We start from the raw sequence: 24017 nt of genomic DNA, 5'->3' as shown, positions 1-24017 counted from the left end.
CAACTAAGGGCGGGGACGCTCCTGTGCGGAAAGGAGAATCCGTCGCCCGGAGGATGCATCCTGAGAGGCGAAGGTGTCAAACTTATAGAACCGCAAAAAAGTCTGTATGGAACACCAAGTGGCCGCCTTACACAGCTGAGGCGCCACGGCTAGCAGCCCACGAGTGGCCCACAGACTGAGTGGAATGAGCCTTAACAGAGGCTGGAACAGGTAACCCCGCCTGTGAATAAGCCTCACAAATAACTAAACAACGGGCCAAAGTTGCTTGTTGGCAGGCCAACCCCTCTTTTGAAAACCAAAGAGGACAAACAAAGAATCAGATCTGCGAATGGAACTAGTGCGATCAATATAAACCTTGAGAGCACGGACAACATCTACGGAAGCCTCACCAGCCAAGAGATCAGGTGACTGAAATGCCAGCACCACAATTTCCTGATTAATGTGGAACTTGGAGACAACCTTAGGAAGAAAACCCGGACAGGTGCGAAGAACTGCCCTGTCCTGGTGAAAAATCAGAAAAGGCGAACGGCAAAAAAGTGCGCCAAGTTCAGACACTCTTCTGGCTGATGCAATTGCCAGAAGAAAAAGTTTTAAGGGTCATCCACTTGAGTTCCACCGACTCCAGAGGCTCAAATGGAGGACCCTGCAAGGCCCGAAGGTCCACCGCCAAATTCCATGGAGCCACTGGTGGAACATAGGGAGGTTGAATCTGGAGGACACCTTTGAAAAAGGTACGGACATCCGGCAGAGAAGCGATTCTACGCTGAAACCATACAGAAAGTGCGGACACATGAACCTTCAATGAAGCGAGGTGTAAACCCAAGTCCAATCCAGACTGAAGGAACGCCAAAATCCTAGAAAAAGTAAACGCTTGAGGATCGTAGTACCCTGTGGTAGATCCTGGCGGAAGCTGGCTTACATGCTTGTAGCATTGTGTTGACTACTCAGCTGGAAAAACCCCGAGCTCTTAAGACTGATGTCTCAAGAGCCACGCCATCAAAGACAGATGACTCAGGTCCGGGTGTAGGCAGGGCCCCTGAGACAACAGGTCCCGACGTTGAGGCAGAAGAAACAGAACATCAATGGATAGACCCCGAAGATCGGAGTACCAGGGACGTCTGGGCCAAGCCGGTGCTACCAGCAGAAGCGTGCCGCCATCTTGTTTGAATTTCCAAAGGACCCGAGGCAGCAAGGCTATTGAAGGGAAGAGATACGCCAGTTGAAATGTCCATTTCACGGACAGCGCGTCCACTAAGCTTGCACTGGCGTCTCTTGTCCTGGACCTGTACACTGGTAGTTTGTAATTGTGACGGGAAGCCATGAGGTCCACCTCCGGCAGTCCCCACTTGTCCACGAGCAGTTGAAAGACCTCTGGATGAAGGGACCATTCCCCGGGATGCACGTCGTGATGGCTGAGGAAGTCCGCTTCCCAGTTCAGAACTCCTGGAATGAAGACTGCCGAGATGGCCGGAAGGTGGCCCTCCACCCAAGACAGGATGTGTGACACTTCCAACATAGCTGCTCGATTGTGAGTCCCTCGACGGTTGATGTACGCCACTGTGGTGGCGTTGTCGGACTGAACTTGCACTGCTCTTCCGTGAAGAGCGTGACCGGACAATTGGAAGGCCCTGTACACGGCCCGAAGTTCCAGAATATTGATGGGAAGAACCCCTTCTTCCGCTGTCCAATGTCCCTGAAGTGAAAGGGGACCCGACACCACCCCCCAACCCCAAAGACTGGCATCCGTCATGAGAAGGACCCAGTCCGGAATCCAAAAGGGGCGGCCCTTGGTGAGATGAGTTGTCTGAAGCCACCAGGTCATTGATAGGCACACCTCCCGAGACAACACAAGCATCTGAATCCTGATTCGGTGTGGCAACCCATTCCACTTAGATAAAATCAGCCCCTGAAGGGGCCTGGAATGGAATTGGGCATACACCACCATGTCGAATGTTGACACCATGGACCCCGGAACTCTCATTGCTGAGTGAACTGACACCTGGGAACTCTTCAGACAACTGCTCACTCGCAGTTGTAGAGAGGCAACCTTTTCCGGAGTCAGGAAGATCCGTTGCTGACGGGAGTTAGAAGGGCTCCCAAATGAACCATCCTCTGTGATGGAATGAGAGAGGACTTCTTGCAGTTTACTAGACACCCGTGCACTTGGAGACAAGCGATCGTCAGGTGCAGATGTTGTAAAAGGACCTCCGGAGAGCAGCCCAGCAATAGGAGGTCGTCTAGATACGGCAGAAGGCTGATGTCCGAGCTTTAGAAGGTGCAGCCGCTGATGGTAAAAATGCCGATTTAGACTTTGCCAAGGTATCCACAATTTTGTCAAGGTCAGGACCGAACAAAATTTACCCATTAAAGGGTAAGACCTCTAAGTCTTTCTTGGAATCTGCATCCCCCCTCCAAGAACGAAGCCACAAAGACCTGCAAGCAGAGACAGCTGCCGCAGACACCCTAGAAGTGAGAATACTAGCATCTAAAGACGCCTCCCCAATATAGGAAGCGGCATCCCTCATCTGACCAATCAAAGCTCTCTGAGCTTCTGGAGCTTCCTTAGGAAGCGTATCCTCTAGTACATTGGCCCAACTCTCAATGGCTTTAGCCACCCAAGAGATGGCCATGGACGGACGGGCCACCGCCCCCGAGAAAGATTCAATTTAAACAAGTCTCCACTTTCCTGTCCGTGGGGTCCTTTAAGGATGAAATGGATGGCATTGGTAAGGTAGCACTATTGATTAGGCGAGTGACGTGAGAATCCACCGCCGGCGGCGTTTCCCACTGCTTGCAGTGACTAGCAGGAAACGGATAACTACTGCTTAAACGTTTCTGCGGCTGGAACCTCTTACTAGGTGATTGCCATTGCCAGGCCATAGGATCAGTCAGTTGGTCACCTTCGTCTGTTTAAAGTTGGGATATTTGGACTTAGGGGCCGGAGCATCATCCTCAATATCCAGAATGGACCGCACCACCCACATTAACGCCGTGACATTAATGGCAGACTTTGTCTCCACTTTCGGAGCAGGGGAATCTGAATCAGAATCCTCATGCAGCTCGCCCTTATCCGAGGACGCATCTGAGTCTGATAACTGCGCAGACTGGGATGACGGAAAAGTGCCTTTTGACGCCTTGTGAGGCTTGTCACTACGTAACATGGATTGAAGAGCCGAAGAGGAGGCTGCCAAACTCTGTACAGAATTGGAGAACACATTAGCTGGCGGGAGACCCTGAAAAGGGATGACGGACTGCTGCGTCATAGGAGGAGACTGCACATACATAGGGAACCCCGCATATGGATGAATTGTCTGAGGCCCAGGGGAGACTGCAACAATTGCTGTACACCCTGAGAAGGAGGGATGGCGGGTTGTGGTAACCCCCTTTGGGGAAGGGAGGTCGGAACCGCCAGGCGGTCCATGATGGAAGCCAACACCTGGGAAAATATCGCCCAAGGTGGGTCCTGTCCCGAAGTCGGGGGATTAGAGGGACCAGGTAAATGACGGCACCTCACACACACCATCCTGCGATAAATCCTCCAAACTCCCCACTGCAGCGCAGCATCTACAAGTGATTCGATTGGGAGCCGCAGTGCGCTGAACTTCCTCATCAGAAATGCTAAACAATAGATATAACGATATATACCCAAAGATATATAGCAATCCAATTTGGGAAGCTCTCGCTCACAAGTGTGCCACACCAAAGTCCACAAATATGGCTACGTGTAGCACACAACAGTGTGTGACCGACCTCACAAATACGTGAAGTTATATATGTGAGATCTTTGAAAAGCCCTTCCCACACACACCTGCCAGGGCTGGAGGAGAAGGAAAGGGACAGGTATAGACTGACAGTAAAGTAGAAAAACAGCAGATACAGGGTCTCATTCAGACCCGCTCGCAAGCGCCTATGTGCTCGCAAGCGGGTCGATGTTGAGGCCCTGCGCACCCGCTGCAGCCGCACTGCGCATGCGCAAGAGAGAAATTCTCTCGCTCCAGGACTCACTACAAAAGGGGCGACTGTCGAGTCGCAAGCCCCAATGGTCTTGACCATCGCGACCATCAACGTGGCCGCTCGGTAAAGCTGTGGGTGGTCACCCACAGCCTAGCGAGCGGCCAGGAGGCCGGCTCTGACCATAGAAGCGGCCGCCCTCATTCAGAGTGAGCACTTGCATTTTGCGAGCGGCTCTGAATGAGGTCCACAGTCAGCACTAGCAAGAGTCACATACAATGCAGAAAGTTTAAACAGCCTGCACTTTGTCACTATAATCAACCTGCCCAGATTCAGTGTCTATGAGGGCTATAGCGCTGTGTACACTAACCTTTGTAGGGGAGAGGTACACAGGGGGATCGACCACACACGTCCAGGAGAGATCTGCGCTGCCCACCAAGAAAGATGGCCACCGGAGACCTCAGAGGAGGAGTAGCCACAGGAGGAAGCAGCTCAGCAGTGCCAGAACCAACAGCTAAAGGCACGCTGAGGGGAGGAGCTGCTAAACAGGGAAGGCTCTCTCCCCTGGCTAGCATTTAACCCCCGGGACGCCGGTTCCTGCATCCGGCATGGCATTCCCTGGTGGTCTAGTGGTCTCATGGGGTATGCCTCATAGGAGGGGGAGCCCACCACCACTTAGCTAGCTCCTCTGGTCTATCCCCAGAGACCGGAGGCAGAAGACTGCACTTGGAAGGCTGAGACCCGTGGCTTACCTTATCCCCGGCGGTTCGGCGGCAGTCAAGGGAGAGCCCAGAGCCCGGCTAGTGCAGACTCTGGGATCCCGCTGCGATCCCCAGATCTGTACTGGCGGCGCCAGCGGGGTTGAAGGAGCAGCAGCTTAGACTTCCAATGGACAGTCTGAAGCTGCCACTCTGAAAGTGTTAAAAAAAGAAAAATAAATGAAACTACTATTAAGCTTAGGGGCTGTCCAGCAGCCCCCCTGCGCTAGGGTGACCCGACTCCGGCCGGGCACCAACTAAAACTGAGGTGCCTGTGGCGGGGAATATAGGAGGATGGACCCAATGCATCCTGAAAACTTTAACTGCGTGGTGCCCGTGGATCCAAATCCAGTTATACCCCCAAGGTCAACCCTGTGGACCCCCTATGGAACCTGAAGTAGAAATGGCATAATAATTACTGTGAGGCATAAACAATAGCTGTGGAGAGAGGTATCTCTCTAGAACACAGGTTCTCAAACTCGGTCCTCAGGACCCCCAAACAGTGCATGTTTTCCATGTCTCCACACTGAATCAAGTTAAATAATTAGCTCCACCTGTTGACCTTTTAAAATTTGTCAGCGAGTAATGAATACACCTGTGCAGCTGCTAGGTGACCTGGAAAACATGAGCTGTGTGGGGTCCTGAGGACAGAGTTTGAGAACCACTGCTCTAGAAGCATTAGGGCGTTGCCTTGGGGGCCCACAAAGTTCTAGCTACGCCCCTGTTTTGCGAGTCATTCCAAGATTTATACTAATTCCCCTACTCACTACATCTGGGAGAGAGTATAAACAACATTAGGGGGTCTATTTACTATGCCTTGGATGGAGATAAAGTGAACATAGATAGAGTACCAGTCAATCAGCTCCTGTCATGTAACAGGTTTTATATGAAAAATTACAGTTAGGAGCAGATTGGTTGATACTTTATCTCCATCCACTTTATCTCTCTCCAAGGCTTAGTATATAGACCCGTAGGTATTTTAACCTACTGCACATTCTTCGCACGGGTTACAAGTGGTACCATTTAACACTGCTAAATGTAACTCAAAATAAGGTGAAGTTACGGTTTAGTGATGTAGAAACATAGGGCCTGATTCAGAGCCGGACGCTCTGACCAGAGCCCTCCTACCTCTTATTGGAGCGGCCTTTTGGACGCTCGCATAGCTGTGGGTTACCACCCACAGCTTATGCGAGCGTCCATGATGATGGTCGCGATGGTCAAGACCATCGCGACCATCGGGCTTGCGACGAGACCCTGCGGTAGGGTCTCGCTGCCGCAAGCCCTGGAGTGATTTTGGCTCTATCAGAGCCAAAAGCACTCCCACTGACATCACTTGTGATGTCAGTGGGGCTGGACCCAGACGGTAGGCGTTCCCATGGGAACGCCTCCATCTGGGCAGCCACGCCCCCGGCACGCCCACCAAAGGGGGCGTGCTGTCACTCAACATCGACAGCACGCCCCCTTTGGTGCGAGACCCCGAGCGACGGTTTCCCTGTCGCTCGCCGGGTCTTGCGCATGCGCACGACGGAGCAGCCTCCGTCGTGCGCATGCGCACTTGGGCACCATCGACCCGCTTGCGAGCGCTCAGCCCTCGCAAGCGGGTCTGAATCAGGCCCATAGTTTCTAAAATTGTAAAAATATTCCACAGGAGTACCCAGAATTCAGATGGGAGATAGGGGGGTGCACGATATCTGGACCAGGGGATGAGTCATTTCCCTGTTCCTTCGAAGGAACAGGGAAAATGTCCGTCAGTTGGTCACAGCAGTGCATAAATTGTCCGATCCGGCCAACTTCTAACTTACAAAATATCATCGGACAGAGGACATGCTGGACGATCAACATGCCTGACCTATCAATATTTTCACATTTTCCTCCCACCTGTGCCATCATCTTCCCACTTTGTTTCCTGTTTACAATCATTGACTCCATGAACCTTATGTTCCTACTCTCCGAGTCCCAGAACATCTGGGAAACTCTTGAAGATTAGGAAGTCTCATTGGTCTCCAGGGTGAAATAAGCAGGACCGGGGTGGTGTGAGAAAACGATTCTCAGTAAATCATGTCATAGAAGCTCCACCCCAACTGTGTGATAAGATTTGCGCCTTTGCGCAGTGGGGCCTAAGGCCATAATGTCGCTCACTTAGTGGCCACTTGTATCACCCCTTCGGGAGTGGGGGGGAGGGGGCCGCTAGGCTGAAGCTTTGCTTAGGGCTGTATGTAGAGGGACCCTGCACTGGCCCTGTATGTTCCAGCTATCCTGAGTCTTTATACTGTATTTTGGATTTATCCACATTCTATGTCATGTGTTTTAGATTTTCTATAAAACAATCATTCCTGTTTATCTGGATCCTGGCTGTTACCACCATTACTCAAGCTCACAGTTTGTCTGCATCCTTCTGTATTAAGTTCCGGTATCCACCTGTGCACACTAATTCCAAGCTTTGTAAGTGCACAGCTCCTGCTATTCTTTTCCTTTGTTATTGCCCAAGTCTATATATCATATATTTTCTGCCAATACAAATGTGTTTTTGTGTGCAACACTCTTGAGATTTGTTCTGGAACAGACACTATGGGGGTCAATCCAATTAGGTGCGAATTGCGAGAAGCGAGTTTGTTTCTTGATACTCGCAGACTTCGCACTAATGCGAGCTCCCGAGAATTCTCCAATCCAATTAAAAATGCCTATTCGCAGTACTCGCAGCGGAGGGGTGCAAATTGACAGCCAAATGAGATGTGAGAGAAGTGCATATAAAAGTGGGGAGACCATCCTGGACACCCCAAAATTGATAATTTTGTTAGCAGTTTGTGGGCATTGGGAAGGTACTGCAGTTTTTAAGTGGTGTCAAATGGCTGATTTGTGCTTTTTAAAAAAAAAAATTCTAAAAAGCTAACTTTTTTCGTTTAATCTCAAACAAATTAAAACAAAAAGTGCAAAACAAAAGTAGAAAAAAAAGGGGATTTTGGGGTACTTTGAGGGCACCTTGAAAAATGTATAAAAAAAAAATTATAAACAATTATTTTTTAATTAAAAAAATATTGTAATTAAATTTGGGGTGCCTAAACTAATGAAAAAGTTGATTTTGAAGTAATTTGAGAAAATTATTATTTTATTTTACCCCCCAAAAATGACATGTAATTATTAGACTAATTAAGCTAATTGGAGACTTCCAATTGCCTTCTTAGTCATTAGGGGGGTGTCCAAGGGGTTCAGCACAGTGTCCCGACATTTTAACCTTAAAATAAAGATTTTTCTTTCCATCTCTCACCCTCCGGGAATTGTGAATGGAAAAATGCGAATTCAGTCTCACTGGTTCAGTGCGAGTTGCTAATTGAACTGCAGAGAGAAAATAGCAACTCGCACCTAACATTTCGCATCTAATTGGATTTTTGTTTTGCTTCACTTCCAGCCTGAGGAATACACTATTCCTTGCCACTGTGATTATGCTTAAACAAACTTCATATTATTGACGTAATTCATGTCTCTAAGGTTGTCATGAACTGTGAAGAGCTGGAGGGCCCTGATTTCTGAAATCTCTCAAGAGTTTTCCGTGCTCCTAAGCACCTATAAGGGGTCTCTACTTTGCCACCATAGCAATGACGCAAGGGTCATACTTTCCCCTCTCTTGAAGTGCACGTTCCCTCCTATTTTCAAAGACTGGTAATCTAGGCTTGATTACTACATGTTCATGGAAGATATTATTTCAGATTGACTCAGTTCTGTGCTACCTGGCTAGGTTGGCTGGAGTTCAAAGAGTCAGATAGTTACAAAACTTATATCACACAAACACACCCGCAACTCAACAAATCTGCTGTCATGACGTTGTCCTTATTGGCAGTCCTACTAGTTTGTAAGTTCTCCTAAAATTAGGCTTTCATGAATTCTTTTTGAGTATACCTCTGGTCTTTCAGTTACCCCACCCTTTTGCTTGCCCTCCTCCTGTCCCCTCCTCCATGTCTTTGCCCAGCTTTATCTTGCCATATTTGTTTTAGTTCTGGCCTGTGCCCTTTCTGCAGTAGGCTCCCTCAACTTGCTCCTGGATGTTACAGTTTTTGAGCCTGGTCTACATCACATTATATTATGTACATGGCTTTGTTATTATTTTGTTATTATTCGATTGGCAATCGCACAAGACTTTGGTTCTCTGACAACAGCGATTTGCAATATGGCCTATTTTCAATGCAGCTAGACTTCAGAAAGTTACAGGACACTCCATGCTGTATTCTCACCAAAAATTCTATACTGCTGCAGCATAATAGACACATGATGTTGCTGGGTTTATAAGAATGTACATGTTCTTCACCTGGAGTACTCCTGCTGGAGCACAGCACCCAAGTGTAGCTGAGAGTACATACTGGAGTGAGCACAGCATATACTGTAGGTATAGTTGAGTACTGGAGTGCAGCACACAGAAGCACAATGAAGATACAAGAGCACAGAAGTATGGTTTAGAACTCTGCAGCAGTGCACACAGGTGTTTGATATATTAAATGCAGCACACAGTTACACAATGGAGACACTGAAACACAACGCACTGGTGTTGTTTGGAATAGTGGAGCGCAGCACACTGGAGGCACTGAAGCACACAGCAATGTGATTTAGAGCTCTGGAGCACCAGGGGGGTTTTAAGAGTGGAAGGGGCCCGTGTGCAGCCTCAATTTGAGCCCCCTCTTCTCGGTCAGTAGACTGAGCGCTGTAGATCCTGGCTTAATGCCAGAATCTACTGTGCATACACTGGTCCCCGGGAAAATGGCACCCGCACATTATTCCCGGGGACATCTTTTCTGCCATGCGCGAGACACAGGGAAAATGTCCGCCACCATTTTTCCTGTGATTTTTTCTGCTCTGCGTTGCCAGCCCGGCGTTGCAGAGCAGTACTCTGAAGACTGCGGAAAGGTAGGTATGAACTAAATATGGGGGCAGGGTGTGCGGTGTGGGCCCCCCTGTACTCAGGAGCCTGTGTGCACCGCACACCCTGCACCCATTATAAATACGGCCCTGTGGAGCACTACACTCAGATGTAGTTTGGAATAGTGGAATGCAACTCATGAGTGCAATGGAGCAGCACGGGTTGGGTACGGGATGACAAGATACTAACATTTAGCCGTAAAGTGCACTCAGAGTAATGAAGGATAATATATAATTGGTTGCTTTGAGTTATAACATGTGTTCTACTTACACCACATTGAATTGAACATGTCCCAGTAAGACTGGATTAAGTTTTTGACACTCACACTGACCGTTCACTGTCCTTGGGACAATCATCCAATAGTAGAAGTTGGGCATATTGGAAAAGAGCAATTTTTCCTTTACTCCTGTCTAGGAACGTTGTATGATTAACAGGTTAATGCTCAAAAACCTGTAGAATTTGTAATGTTATACATAAAAGGGGATTGGAAAGAATATAGAGTATATATACCATTTATCATTTTATGTTTTTTTAATATTTCATAGTGTTTTTAAAACATATGTTAAATTGTTGCAGACTTATACTATATGTATAAGTACTCTCATTAACCTGGGGTTTTCCTACACTTTGAATTACCCTGGTTAAAAGCAGATGCAGAGTTACTTCATACATATCATTATGTACCTATAGTACGCTATTATTTGCCATCCAATGTCATAGACAAACTGTTAGTAGTAGAAGCCCGGTACACATCATACGAGTCCTTTTTCCTACTGAATATTGGTGATACTGAATATTGGCGCACTAGTTTGTAAACATATTAAAAAATGTCATTTGACTATTTGGCAAGACCATGTCATTAAATACTTACTCTGGTCATACACTAAAGCTGGGTACACACCTAACAGATATATCTGCAGATGATGGTTGTTCATACACACTGAACAACCATCATGTCTTCTGGCCGCAGGTCCTCTGGCCAGGGGGGGGGCAGCAAGTGTACGGTCGGTCGGCTGATATATTGGGCATCTGCTGTGCAGCACTGCCGCTGCTATATGTCTGTGAATGACGTCGTTCACAGACTTATCACTGGTACACACTGTCCGACGCATACAAGATATATTGGCCGATCAATTGATCGGCCAAATATATATGCCAGTGTGTACACAGCATAAGTATACACTGAATATACTTTATGCAAGTATTTTGCTATTGATTAACGGTCTGTGATGTGTTCATATACTTAGGAACTATCACTGATTGATGGAAATAATCTCAAATAGATGAGACTACATTGATAGAATTTTTGCTCTGATTGCAGGCTGTGTTTAAATATACTCAACCAGCTGGTAACGAGGTGTTATATTGTTTATTTAATTGTATCCACTTAAACCACACTGTTGCCAGACAATCTATGGTTTCCTCTGTCAGTTTAAGCCTCAGGTAAAGGAGATATACTTTGTAGCTAATAGATTCATGACACATTAAACTTTATTTTTCTGCAATAACAGGGTCTGCAACCCTTGGAGGGTTCCAGTAAATATAATACTAATAGGAACCACCCCATTCTAACAAATGTAAAAAGTTCTCCAGCAAACAGGGTTAGTTTTTCTCTGATAATTTCTATCGATGTTTCATTACTCTTGGGAGCACCACCGGTCTTCTCATATATATTGTAAGCTTGCGAGCAGGGCCTTCCTACCTATATATCTGTCTGTTATTACCCAGTTTTGTTCTATTAATGTTTACAATTGTAAAGCGCAACGGAATATGCTGCGCTATATAAGAAACTGTTAATAAATAAAATAAATAAAATATATGTATGCATCTAGGCAATGAAGCCACATCAATATACTTTCTAGGTGATCCAGTGACTCCAGAAAAAAAATTAGATACTGCTATATAGTGGAAGCCAGTGCACCTACCTACCTCTATCTTTTGCCACGTATCTACTCCTAGCATGGTGAAAAACAAAGCTGACGCGGCCAGAGGATGAACCATGGTAATGCAGTAATCCTGCAGTGTACTGTACTACATATTCCGAATAACACACGGTAAAGTGAAAATGAATAACACAATTTAAAGATATGTACATATTATTTTATTGCAGTGAAAGTAAAAGATTAAATTAAATTCTTTTCAAATTATATAAAAACATAGATTTGTAGGAATTACATTTCAAAAGAATGTTATAAAAAAAAAAAACATGCAAACAGATGGCAGAAAGTGCAGCAGTGGTGTACAACAGATAATAAATGGAAGTGAGGTGGGGTATTCTGTCTCCTTGGCTCAGTACTGGGCTTGTTTCCCATTGGTTTATATCAACGTTCCACGCCTAAAAAGCATTGCCCTTTTATATTTCGGGCATAAACACGAAAAGCTGGGTTTTAGAACCTGACGCTTAGTAAATAAACCCCCCATGTATCATTCTGGATGCTGGCCTGACCTCTTTCTACAAACCTACATCCTGCTGGTCCCAGAAGAAGGGATTTAAGGACTTTGTTTAGGTTAAGATCAGACGATTAATTTGGCCTATCTCTATCATCCAGATAACAGACTTAATAATGTAATGTTATATACATGTTTTTAAAAAAAATTTAATAATGCATATAGATCACTACACTGTATGTTGGTCTCTCTACGTTTCTCTTACTCCAAGAAACCACCTATTTACTTACCTAGAGGAACTTTGAGGACCTCAAGAGTATCATAGATAATCCTTATATTAATCTCATATTAGTAATATTACACTATAGCACATTTTGTTCTTATATAGCACAGCACTGGGAGCCTTTCTTCTCTTTATTCTATTCATATTCTAACCCCTGATAAACAAGTGCATGAAAAGACAGCTGCCATCTCAAATATAACCAAGAAATGTTTTTATAAGGTTACATTTATGCTGAACCATGTTTTTGTGTCCGTGTCACTTTATATTACGTTGTTGCTATCCTCGGTATTACCTTGGGCTAACTGAGATACAATCTCATCAAGGTGCCTGAACTGAACATGTGCACTTTAGGTCTGTGGAATGCTGGAGCCGTGGTGGAAGGAACTTATACATATATTGTAAAAAAACAAAACAAACCCACTGAATTAACATCTACAGTACAACAAAAATATCGACCTGAAAGGTACAGGTTGAGTCTCCCATATCCAAAATGCCTGGGACCAGGGGTATTTTGGATAACAGAATATTCCGTACTTTGGAATATTTGCATATCATAATGAAATATCTTCGGAATGGGACCCCAATATACACACAGAATGCAGTTATGTGTTATATACACCTTATACACAGCCTGCAGATCATTTTATACAATATTTTCAATAATTTTGTGGCTCAAGCAAAATTTGTGTACAGAAATTAAATTCATTTATGTTTCATATACACCTTCTACACACAGCCTGAAGGTCATTTTATACAATATTTTTAATAATTTGTGCTTTAGACAAAATTTGTGTACATTGAACCTTCAAAAATCAAAGGTTTCATTATCTCAGTCATGCCAGAATTATTCCGTATTTCGGAATATTCGGATATGGGAGACTCAACCTCTACCATGATAAACCTCTACCATGGTATCTGACTGCAAAACAAATTCAATTGTTTATGGACCATGAATTGTGCCCCATTTATGAAAATAAACTTTCTGTTAAACACCTAAACATGAATGGTTAAGGACAATAGTCTATATTGTACGGTTTAGGTCAGGAGAACAGGACAATAATCTATATTGTACTGTTTAGGTCAGGAGAACAGCCATTCCTTTCTGATTCCATACACATACATATTGGGCAGAAGAGAAATGCACTCAGCATTTATCACAGAATAGCGCTCAATGAAATATTAGTGCAGCATAAAATTATCTGGATTTATCAGTAAATCTAGAACCCTTGCAGTGTCCACTGGGAATATAAGCAGCTATTTGAAGTGTTTAACATCTAAATCATCATGAAAAATCATTCGCTGCTGGCTGCCATGTTGTTCTCTACCAGACCCTGACATCATACAGCTGGATGTCTCCATGAATGGAAATCTCATTAATCTTGGCCAGGTCTTTGAATCGGTGCTTATACTCCAGCAGATGCTGTCCGTTTACTGCAACCTTAAACTGATGAGCTTCACAGTATATGAGGAGCTGGAAAGAAAGAAAAGCCTGGGATTAACCAGAATCACAACATCTCTGTACCTTGTTCATTAGTACCAACCATTAGTACCAGACTAAAGACAAGCACAATACATCTACGTCCACTTTTAAAACATAAAACGATGGTAAAACTATAAAATCTATTGCTGTACTAAATTATTTGTATTCACATGGCTCTGTATTTATTTAGTGATATACTTAATCAGGGCCGTACGTAACTAGGGTGGTGTGACATGTGCCATCACACAGGGCACCGCAGGGTAGGGGGCGCTGCTCAGGTCTGTCAATTTTCTGTTTGTAATCATTCTCACTTGTAACTTCCTCTACTTTTATCCCCAGCATCTCATGGCTGCCCCTATCTCCTCCCTGGCTGACTCCCCCTCCATCTGGTCACCTCCCCAAGCACCTTCAGTCACATCCTCTTTTAACACACATATTTCAAAATACTGTCATAACCGGGACTCAAATCTGTCACCTCTCATATGGCAGTCAGACACCTTACATATCTGCCACTTCGAGTAACTTTGCTAGAGCTGGTAAGTTATACTGCATAATTATTGTATCATCACTGCAGCCATTGGATTCACACGGTGTTAGCAGTGACACCTGGATAACAGATGTACAACAGGATCAGTAGCCCTTCATCATTGTACGGGACAAATCAGATTTGTCATGTCCCTTCTCCATGAGGCCACATCCCTTATTTCTTTTTTTTTTCCAAAACAATTTTTATTTTATATACTCACATATGCATACACATAGATACATATACACACATACTGTATGAATACACATACACACATATACAGAGCTGCAAACCGTACAGATACAGGTCCTGATTCAGAGGCGCTCGTTATTTGCCAGTGCTCGCTCTGAATCAGGGCGGATTTTTTTTTTTTTTAAATCCGCCTCCAGGCCACTCGCATAGCTGTGGGTGACCATCCACAGCTTGTGCAGGCGGCCTGGCAATGGCCAAGTTATTCGTGACCATCGTGCTTGCGACGAGACCCTTATGGTAGGCTCTCGTCCACCACAAGCCCCAGTGAACTTCCTGCTCTAATAGAGCAGGAAGTTCACTACTGACATCACATGTGATGTCAGTAGGGCCGCCCACAAACGCAGGCGTTCCTTCGGGAACGCTTCCGTTTGTGGAGCCACCCCCCGGACCCTACAAAAAGGGGCGAGCTGTCGATCAACATCGACAGCTGCCCCGTTTTGCTGCGAGCCCCGAGTGAGTGAAGTTCTCACTCGCTCCAGGGCTCCCACACGCCGCGCGTGCGCACTGCCCGACCATCGATCCGCTTGTGAGCGCTATGCGCTCGCGCGCGGGTCTGAATCAGGCCCACAGTTCAAAAACAATATCAGACAAAAAACATCATTGTAAAGCATAGATAGTCAGTAATAACCAGCTATAAAGCATATACACATAATTAGAATATATAATTCAATTAGAACGACAGCAACGGATAACAAAGAAACAAAATAAAACAAACAAAACAATAGTAATAAAGAAAAAATAAAAAATCCCTGAACCCTGGTGCAGCTTGACCCTTCCATTAATCGAATACTCCTACAGTGGAGGGAATGTCATTATGCCTCACAAGAGAAAAGGAAGCATATCCCTATATCTGTAAATATAGAACGTCACTCCAGATTACGAAGTAGAGACCAACTCGTAGTCTCAAATAACTGCATTATATGCGTTCTAGTGTCAAGATCCAGGGAGTCAACATATATAGCCCATTTAGCATAAAAGCGAACCACCCCCTTCTCAACATCAGGTATAGTTGCTCGTCTGTCAAAACAAAGTATTTGTAGTAGTATGTGTTTAACTGCTTAGAGTAATGGTGCTGTAGAAACCGTCCAGTTACTGAGGATAGCTTTCTTCGCCACAGTTACTACCACCTACACCCCTTATTTCATAAATGGGAAGCGGGGATGCCAATGCTCTTTCTGGCCCAGGGCACCAAAAGTCTAGTTACAGCTCTATATTTAAGAAACAAAATTTGTCTCTGCTGCTGTCTGAATTTTGTTTCTCTCTCTCTCTTCCCTCCTCTCCTCCTTAGCACACCACGACCCCCACACTCCCTTTTTCTCTTCCAGCTCTCTCTCCATCCTTCTCTATTTCTCTTTCAGCCTTCCATCTTACTCTACTCTTTTTCTCTTTCTCTATTACCCCCCCCCCAACCCTTGTTTTTGCTAAATGTTGGGCAGTAAGGGAGAAACACTGTAAATACATGGTCACATATAAGTCTAAGGTACAAGTAACAGAGTACCTCTCTCTTATTTTATCTTCATACTGCGGGCACATCTTCAGTTCCTCCAGTCACTGGCTGTGGTGTGTGTTGTGTACTTCACTGTGTTGTCCTATGTACACAGAACACCTAAATACGCACAAGTGTGTGCCTGGATTGTGTTTTTAAACATCATAGGGGGATAGTGTAATAATTTTGTATTGGTATAGGGGGGCGCGTAGTGCTCAGAGTTTGTGGAAGTTTCTCTTTTTTTAGTTTATTTTTTAATAAGACACAGTGGGAGGTGACGTGATGGCATAATTTTTATATAGATTACAATCCTAATCATAATGGTAAGGATTGTAAATTATTGCAAATACTGAATGCCATTATCCATTGTGTTTGATTGTTGCTGTACCTTTTAAAACAAATGAATAATGGGTGGGTTGTGAGATTGTTGTCTGAAACTATCAAATGAATAATTGCACCCATGACTATATGTACAAATCCAGATATGTGAGTAGTTGGCAAGGTACACACTCTGAATATAAGGTGTAGTGATGGGTGGCACATATTTACTAGTGTAAAATACATTTTGTGGATGGTAGTTTGTCTTTATATATATATATATATATATATATATATATATATATACACACACACACACATACACACACACACAGGTTGAGTCTCCCATATACAAAATGCTTGGGACCAGGGGTATTTTGGATAACGGAATATTCCGTATTTTGGAATATTTGCATATCATAATGAGATATCTTGGGAATGGGACTCCAATATACACACAGAATGCATTTATGTGTTATATACACCTTATACACACAGCCTGCAGGTCATTTTATACAATACTTTCAATAATTTTGTGGCTCAAGCAAAGTTTGTGTACAGAAAAGAAATTCATTTATGTTGCATATACACCTTATACACACAGCCTGAAGGTAATTTTATACAATATTTTTAATAATTTGTGCCTTAGATAAAGTTTGTGTACATTGAACCATCAAAAATCAAAGGTTACATTATCTCAGTCATGCCAAAATAATTCCGTATTTCCGAATATTCCGTATTTCGGAATATTTGGATATGTGAGACTCAACCTGTATTGCTATATTGTTATGGAACACATTAAGTAATATAATTGTTATGTCTTATTTCTGCAATAAGATAAGTGATAAAGGAAAATGAAAATGTATTCCTCTAATTTATCTTTCATTCCTAAATATCCTCATTAATCTATTAGACACTGCAATCACAACGTGCAAGCCACCTAATGACCTACATAGAAGATTCAGCAGAGCCAGATTACGGTGGGAGGAATGTGCTCTGGGCTCCTCCTGAACCATTAAGTTACAGCTGGAGAGCTGTAAGGTCAGAGAGGGATTGGGTAGTGTCCGAGTAGAGGGTGGGGCAACACGGCACTGTGCAATCCTGCTCCTGCAGGTAACATGGGCGATAGGAGGAATAGCTGCAGTCCTCAGATTTAGGGCTCCATTTAAGAACAAAGAGCTTACAGCTGTTTGTCACTGTACCATTCATACCATCTATAGATCCAGCAAAACCCCTTTCCAGCATGCGCACAGCATCTTTTCACACTGTGGGGAGAGCTTGGAGGCTGCCCAGTATCTCCGTGAATGCTTTGTATTCCCCCTACAGTGATGAAAAGGGGGCTTGTCTCAAAACCACACCCCCTGTTCTGAGTTGCCACGCCCCTTTTTCGGTCGCAGCGCGCACTGCAGTGCCCTGTTATGGCAGACGCCCTAGCCCCTGCCTGCACTAGCGTGAACACTAATTAACGAATAATAACAGAAAGTGAAAAATGGCAAATGCGCAGTAACCCATAGCAACAAATCAGGCATATGCTTTCACTGCAGACCTTGCACTGGCTGCTTTGGTTTATTGTACATTTGAATTGTGTAAATAAGTAAATACCTATGGCTTTTACATCCATTATTTTGGAAATAGATCTAAATATGGTCACAATACATTTTAACATTAATTATTGATACAAACAATCTATATGAATGAAAATTAAAAATTTAGAAAGAAATATTGTATGCTGCAGTGAATTATTTGTTTGTATTACCTATAAGCTCAATGTAGCAGAAATCATTTTTATTAAATAGTAGGTTTAACAGTCCACAAGGAACCATGCTCACACTAATATTCTGAGCATGCACAAGGATTATAAGGAGTAATAGAGGAATATGACGACTCTTAATAAGTATAAGGTAACTTCCAGTGGGCAGACATCCAGCATGGCTGCTTTTTAGTTGTGCTTGTAAATACTTGGGGACTATCTTTCATAATCCTCCTCACCTCCCTGTTTTATTAAATATTTCTACCATGTGTTACTCTTAAGGAGTAAAGAGATACCTTTAATTGGCTTTGAGCACTGAGATATATTATTATTATCATTTATTTATATGGCGCCACAAATGTTCCGCAGCGCCTTACAAAGTACATAAACAAGCTGTAGCTAACCAATTTACAGAACAATACACAACAGGACCAGGACATGGATAATATATATTGCTACATTAGCGACCATAACACCCAGATAAGCAACACAGCATAAGCAGCCAAGTGTTAGGTGCCCTAGTGGTGAGTAAGAAGTAGATGACACTAAAGTAGAGAGGGGGGCCCTGCTCGTAAGAGCTTACATTCTAAAAGGGAGGGGAAGACAAACAGGGGTGACACGGGGTAGATGGGGAGGAGTCCAGCCATCAATGCAGACTGCCTGTATGAACGCCTTTTGTGCAAAACTTCCTAGAGAAGCGGGGATTAGCCTGCTGTGTCCTCTGGTGCTAGACCCTGCACTACTTATGGATCTACTCCTTCTGGACTATGCCCTCTCCTGACAGGTTGATGTGGTGAGGCATGGGTGAACCATATGTGCGTAGTGGAGGCCATCTGCTGCATGACTGGGTAAGCAGTAACTCCCAATCCCCCTTGGCTGACAGTGACTGTATAGGATCACCGCCTATTAACAAGACGCTCACCTTGCTGCCTGTGATGATATCTCCCAAGCTCCTGCTTCTGGACTCCGGCTCCTGCTGCTCCCTGCATTGTGTCTGATCTTTTCATGTTTTCCACGGCATTTATCCCCCTGGCCTGTCGATCCGAGAATTACTTACCTGTACTATCTGGATTGTTGTTGGGCGACTTGTCCCAGCAGAAACGACTCCTGTCGCTAAGGTTGCACTGGTAAATTACCTCCCGCCTCGTCGTTTTCTCGGGGGACAAAGCATAGGCAACTGCTAACTCTTGCCACAAGACTCCAACTGGCAGGTTGGACTATTTTGGGTTTGCTGCTGAGCACTGAAGGTGACCATTGGAACTAGAAGACCTGATTGCCAAGTGCCCTTCCCGGACGATTTACCTCTGCTTGCCTTATCTGCTTGGTGTCCTCAGAGGACATCTATGGTACCAGCACGTATCCAGTTTGGGTGCCAAGACTCATCTCTATTCCTCACATAATAACATTGTGCCTGATTCAGACCCGGTCGCTATATGCTTGCTCTCGCAAGCGGCCCGATGGTCTGTGGGCTTAATTCAGACCCGCTGACAAGCGCTATGCGCTCGCGAGCAGGTCGATGCTAGGCCACTGCGCATGCGTACGCCGGAGCCGGCTCCGATGTGCGCATGCGCGAGACCCGGCTAGCGACTGGCGCTCCATCGCTCCGGGTCTCGCACCAAAAGGGGCGGCTGTCGATTTTGATCGACAGTTCGCACCGTTTTGGAGGTGTGGCGTGTGGGGTGGCTTCACAAACGGAGGCGTTCCCATGCGAACGCCTGCCGTTTATGGGCGGCCCCACTGACATCACCAGTGATGTCAGTGGGAGAGCTTCCGGCTCTATTAGAGCCAGAAGCTCTCTGGGGCTTGCGGCCACGAGACCCTACCACAACGGTCTCGTTGCAAGGCCGATGGTCGCGATGGTCTTGACCATCGCGACCATCATCCTGGCCGCTCGCAATAGCTGTGGGTGGTTACCCACAGCTATGCGAACGGCCAGGCCGCTCCAAAAAAAACCAAAACAACGCCCTGATTCAGAGCGAGCGCTCTTTCAGAGCGTCCGCCTCTGAATCAGGGCCTGTGTACGCACATGTGCACGCATCGCAGTGCGCAAACTACACATTGCAATTGCATACCGCCCGCTTGCCCAGCAAAGACAGCCCAAGAGAGGCCGTTTGTGGGTGGTAACATGGGCAGTCCATTAAAAACGGGGGAGTGGAGGTGTGAACGCAGGCGTGCCTGAGTGTTTCAACGCCGTTTTTAAGGCATGCATAATTAACAGGCAGCGTCATAGTTCACGTCACTTGGCTGTTAGCTTCCGATGGTGCTCGATGTACCAGTGTTTTAAGACACTTCCAGGAGATGACGTGCGTTAGTGGGCGGCTCTCTATACTATGATGGGCGGCTGCATACGCAGAGCGATCGCCCGCACAGCCAAAGTGGGTGTGCTTTTGTCTTGGCGAGCCAAAGTGGGTGTGCTTTTGTCTTGGCGAGTGATTAAAAATTAGCATACGCAGGATGCGAGCGGGTCTAAATCAGGCCCATTGTTGTTAACCCCTATTTTATTTTTTAGCACCTTTTCACATAAATTCTTATTCCTTTCCTTCCCTTGCTCCCTCTCCTCCAAGTGTGTTTCCCTTGCCCTCTTTCCATCCATTACCTATTACCGTTCTTCGCCATCTTCTTTCCCGTTTCTTCTCTGAGCCCTACTCCGTGCATGGATGCCGTCGACAAGAACGAGTTAAGCAAAACAATCTACTGGGAGTACTAATCCCCTCCTTCTGTAGATACTTCTGCAGTTGATTCCCCAGTTGAGGATGCTTCTTCTGGGCATTCCTCGGTGGTAGAGATGGCTTAGGAAATCTCTAAAATTTTAATGCCTCTAATTGACAAAAAAACTGTAAAATTTGCAGACATTATTTGACACGGCATTAACTACAATTGATGCTAATACCTCTAGACTCAATTCCCTGGAGTAGAGTCAGTGACTCTAAGGACCTTGTCCATGTCCTCCAGCGCATTGCCAATATTCAAACTAATTCTCTTGAGGCTTTAAAGGCTAAGATAGTTGATTTAGGGAACAGACAGGAGAAATAATTACCGTTTAATAAGTATTACTGAAAGCATCAAGGACCCACAACTCTGGCAGTATATATCTACTGCTGTTTTTAGAGCTCTAAACATTGCAGACAGCCCTTTACTCCCGCACACTGAACGAGCGAACAAAACATGCGAACGTAATTTTGAAAAAACGCCCCCTAGCCGCTCGCATCATACGTCATGTCCGCTATTTATTAGATTAATCGAGTACATCGGACGGCGTATGAACTGCTCGCTATTCTTGTGGTTGGTTTTTCCTACCACAATCATGCCAGCAGTTCTGACTATAAAACAACCAAGTGACGTGGTCGATGACGCTGCTTTAGTAATTATGCACACCCTTAAAACGCCCATTTTGACCGTTTGGCACGCCTGCGTTCGGATCTCCACTCCCCGTTTTCAAGCACCTTCCCAAAGCACGCATACAGATTTGTCAGATTTGTCAGATGTGTCAGACGAACGATTGAACGATCTGAACGATTTGACCAATGATTTGAACGATTTGAACTATGAACGATTTTTGACTGCATTAAAATGACTGAAATCGTCCAAAACTGATTGCAAACACATCTGATGTGAGATATCGTTATCTGACCATCGGGAACGCGCTTCGTTCATCATTCATACATGTCAGATTTTCCTTCAGATATGAACGATTGAACGATTTTTTAAAATCGTTATGATCTGAAGAAAAATCTGACCGTGTGTATGCACCATTACCCTTTCTCAATCAAAATCTCAGTCATGATATCACACTCTCTGAGATAACTGTGGCTATTTCCAAGCTTAAATTATATATATCCCCAGGCCTTTATGGCTTATCAAATGACATCTCATATTGCACCTGTTCTACTGAAACTATTTAATGGTATCCCTCTACATTACACCCCTTTCCCATATTTTAACTCAGCTCATACTATTCTGCTCTTTAAGCCACAGCGTGATTCCAAACTGGTGGCCTAACATGCGGCTCAACACCTGGCAAAAATAATGGCTGACAGACTTCAAACTACAATTCCCCATCTCCTTACCAGCCATCAACTGGGTTTTGTGCAAAAGAAATGCTCTGTCAAGGGGGTAAGGGCACCTCTACAATGCAACGCACACATCATGTTGAACTTAGACACCATTAAAGTATTTGTTACTGTACTCTGGCTGCATTTGTTCTCTGTTTTGCATTACAGAAATTTCAATCCTGCTTTTATAGACCTGGGCCCTCATTCAGAGCCGTTCGCTATTTGCGTTCGTTCGTTCAAAAACAAGGGGTGGCTATGCAAATGATCCGTTCGTACATTGCAGTCTGTTCACACCTCTAAGTCTGAACGAGCGAGCAAAACATACGCTCGTTTATTTCATAAAAACGCCCCCTGGCCGCTCGCACCATACGTCATGTCCGCTATTTATTAGATTAATCGAGTACATCGAACAGGATAAGAACTGCTCGCTATTCTTGTGGTTGGTTTTTTCAACCGCTATTTTGCGAGCAGTTCTGAGTTTAAAAAAACCAAGTGACGTGGTCATTGACGCTGCTGTATTAATTATGCACACCCATAAAATGCCCGTTTTGACCTTTAAGCACGCCTGCGAACGGATCTCCACTCCCCGTTTTCAAGCACCTTCCCCTGTTACCACCCACATACGCCTCATTCTGTCACTCAAAATAGCAGGCACTCGCTATATTGCGTACAAATGATTTTCGGCCGCACTGACCGGTTCGCGCATGCGTACTAAAAACCGTATGCATGCGCAGATGTGCGAACATCGCTCGGAACGAGCGTACTGCCGCTAGCGAGTGGCTCTGAATGAGGGCCCTTAATCACTATCTGTACACATACGTTTTGTTTCCCCTTCTAATCAATGGCTATTGCAGGGACCCTCTGATCACGTCACGTGTCACACGCCAGGGTTGTCCCCACTTCTGTTTACCTTAGCTATCAATCCACTTCTACAATTACTACAAAATAGTGCTCAATTCCAGGGGATAAAGTCCCTGATTCAGACCCACTCGCAAGCGGCTGTCCGCTCGCAAGTGGGTCGATGGTCTGCACTGAGCATGCGCACGACGGAGGGAGCTCCGTCGTGCGCATGCGCCAGACGCGACGAGCGAAGGAAAGTCCTTCGCTCGTTGTGTCTGATCAAAGGGGGCGTGCTGTCGATGTTGATTGACAGCACGCCCCCTTTGGTGGGCGTGCCTCCCGTCAGAAGCCGGCCCACTGACATCACTAGTGATGTCAGTGGGAGTGATTTTGGCTCTGATAGAGCCAAAATCACTCCGGGCCTTGCGGTTGAAAACCTCAACCGCAGGCTCCGGCTCGCAGTTTCGATGGTCGCGATGGTCACGACCATCGCGGCCATCAAACTGCACGCTCGTATAGGCTGTGGGTGGTGACCCACAGCTATACGAGCGTCCAGGAGGACGCTCCATTTTTATGGAGGGCGGCCCTCATTCAGAGCGTGCGCTCTGCTCAGAGCGTACGGCTCTGAATGAGGGCCAAAGATAGCTACAAAAGAAATTAAACTAGCCGCCTCTGCAGATGACATTATACACAGCACTTCTTTCGTCTTAAAGTTGTAAAAAATCAGATTATCGTATATAGGAAAGGCAAATATTTTCAAGATGGTGTCGTTCCCCCGCCTACAGTATTTTATTCAAGTCTTACCTTTAATGTTTGAGCCCAAGGACACCTAACATTGGAACTTTTTTTTCAGGCTATGTATATGGCAAGGTAAGACACCACACATAGGTTTACAAAAAGTACAACAATCTAAGGCCAATGGAGCTATTAACTTCTCTAGTGGTTAGTTGTACCCATATGCTGTTCTCCCGCGATATCATAGAGATTAGTTACATAACCAAAATACCTTTCTTTTATTGGGATGTAG

General features: G+C 45.1%; 1 protein-coding gene across 2 annotated transcripts in view; it reads right to left on the bottom strand.

The window, feature by feature from the left end:
- Positions 1–11701: 11701 nt before the first annotated feature.
- The window catches only part of LGALS8 (galectin 8), a 54753-nt gene continuing 42437 nt past the window's right edge, over positions 11702–24017 (bottom strand). For both annotated transcript variants that reach the window (XM_088477428.1, XM_088477429.1), the window contains one exon: positions 11702–13757. In XM_088477428.1, coding sequence (XP_088333554.1) covers positions 13608–13757 — 150 coding nt within the window. In that variant the 3' untranslated portion in view covers positions 11702–13607. The remainder of the gene's footprint in view (positions 13758–24017) is intronic.

This window comes from Taudactylus pleione, unplaced genomic scaffold, assembly GCF_031769625.1.
Source record: "Taudactylus pleione unplaced genomic scaffold, aTauple2 ptg000201l, whole genome shotgun sequence".
Taxonomy (NCBI): Eukaryota; Metazoa; Chordata; class Amphibia; order Anura; family Myobatrachidae; genus Taudactylus; species Taudactylus pleione.
Note: the sequence above shows the minus strand (reverse complement) of the source record. Positions and strands in the feature narration are given on the sequence as shown.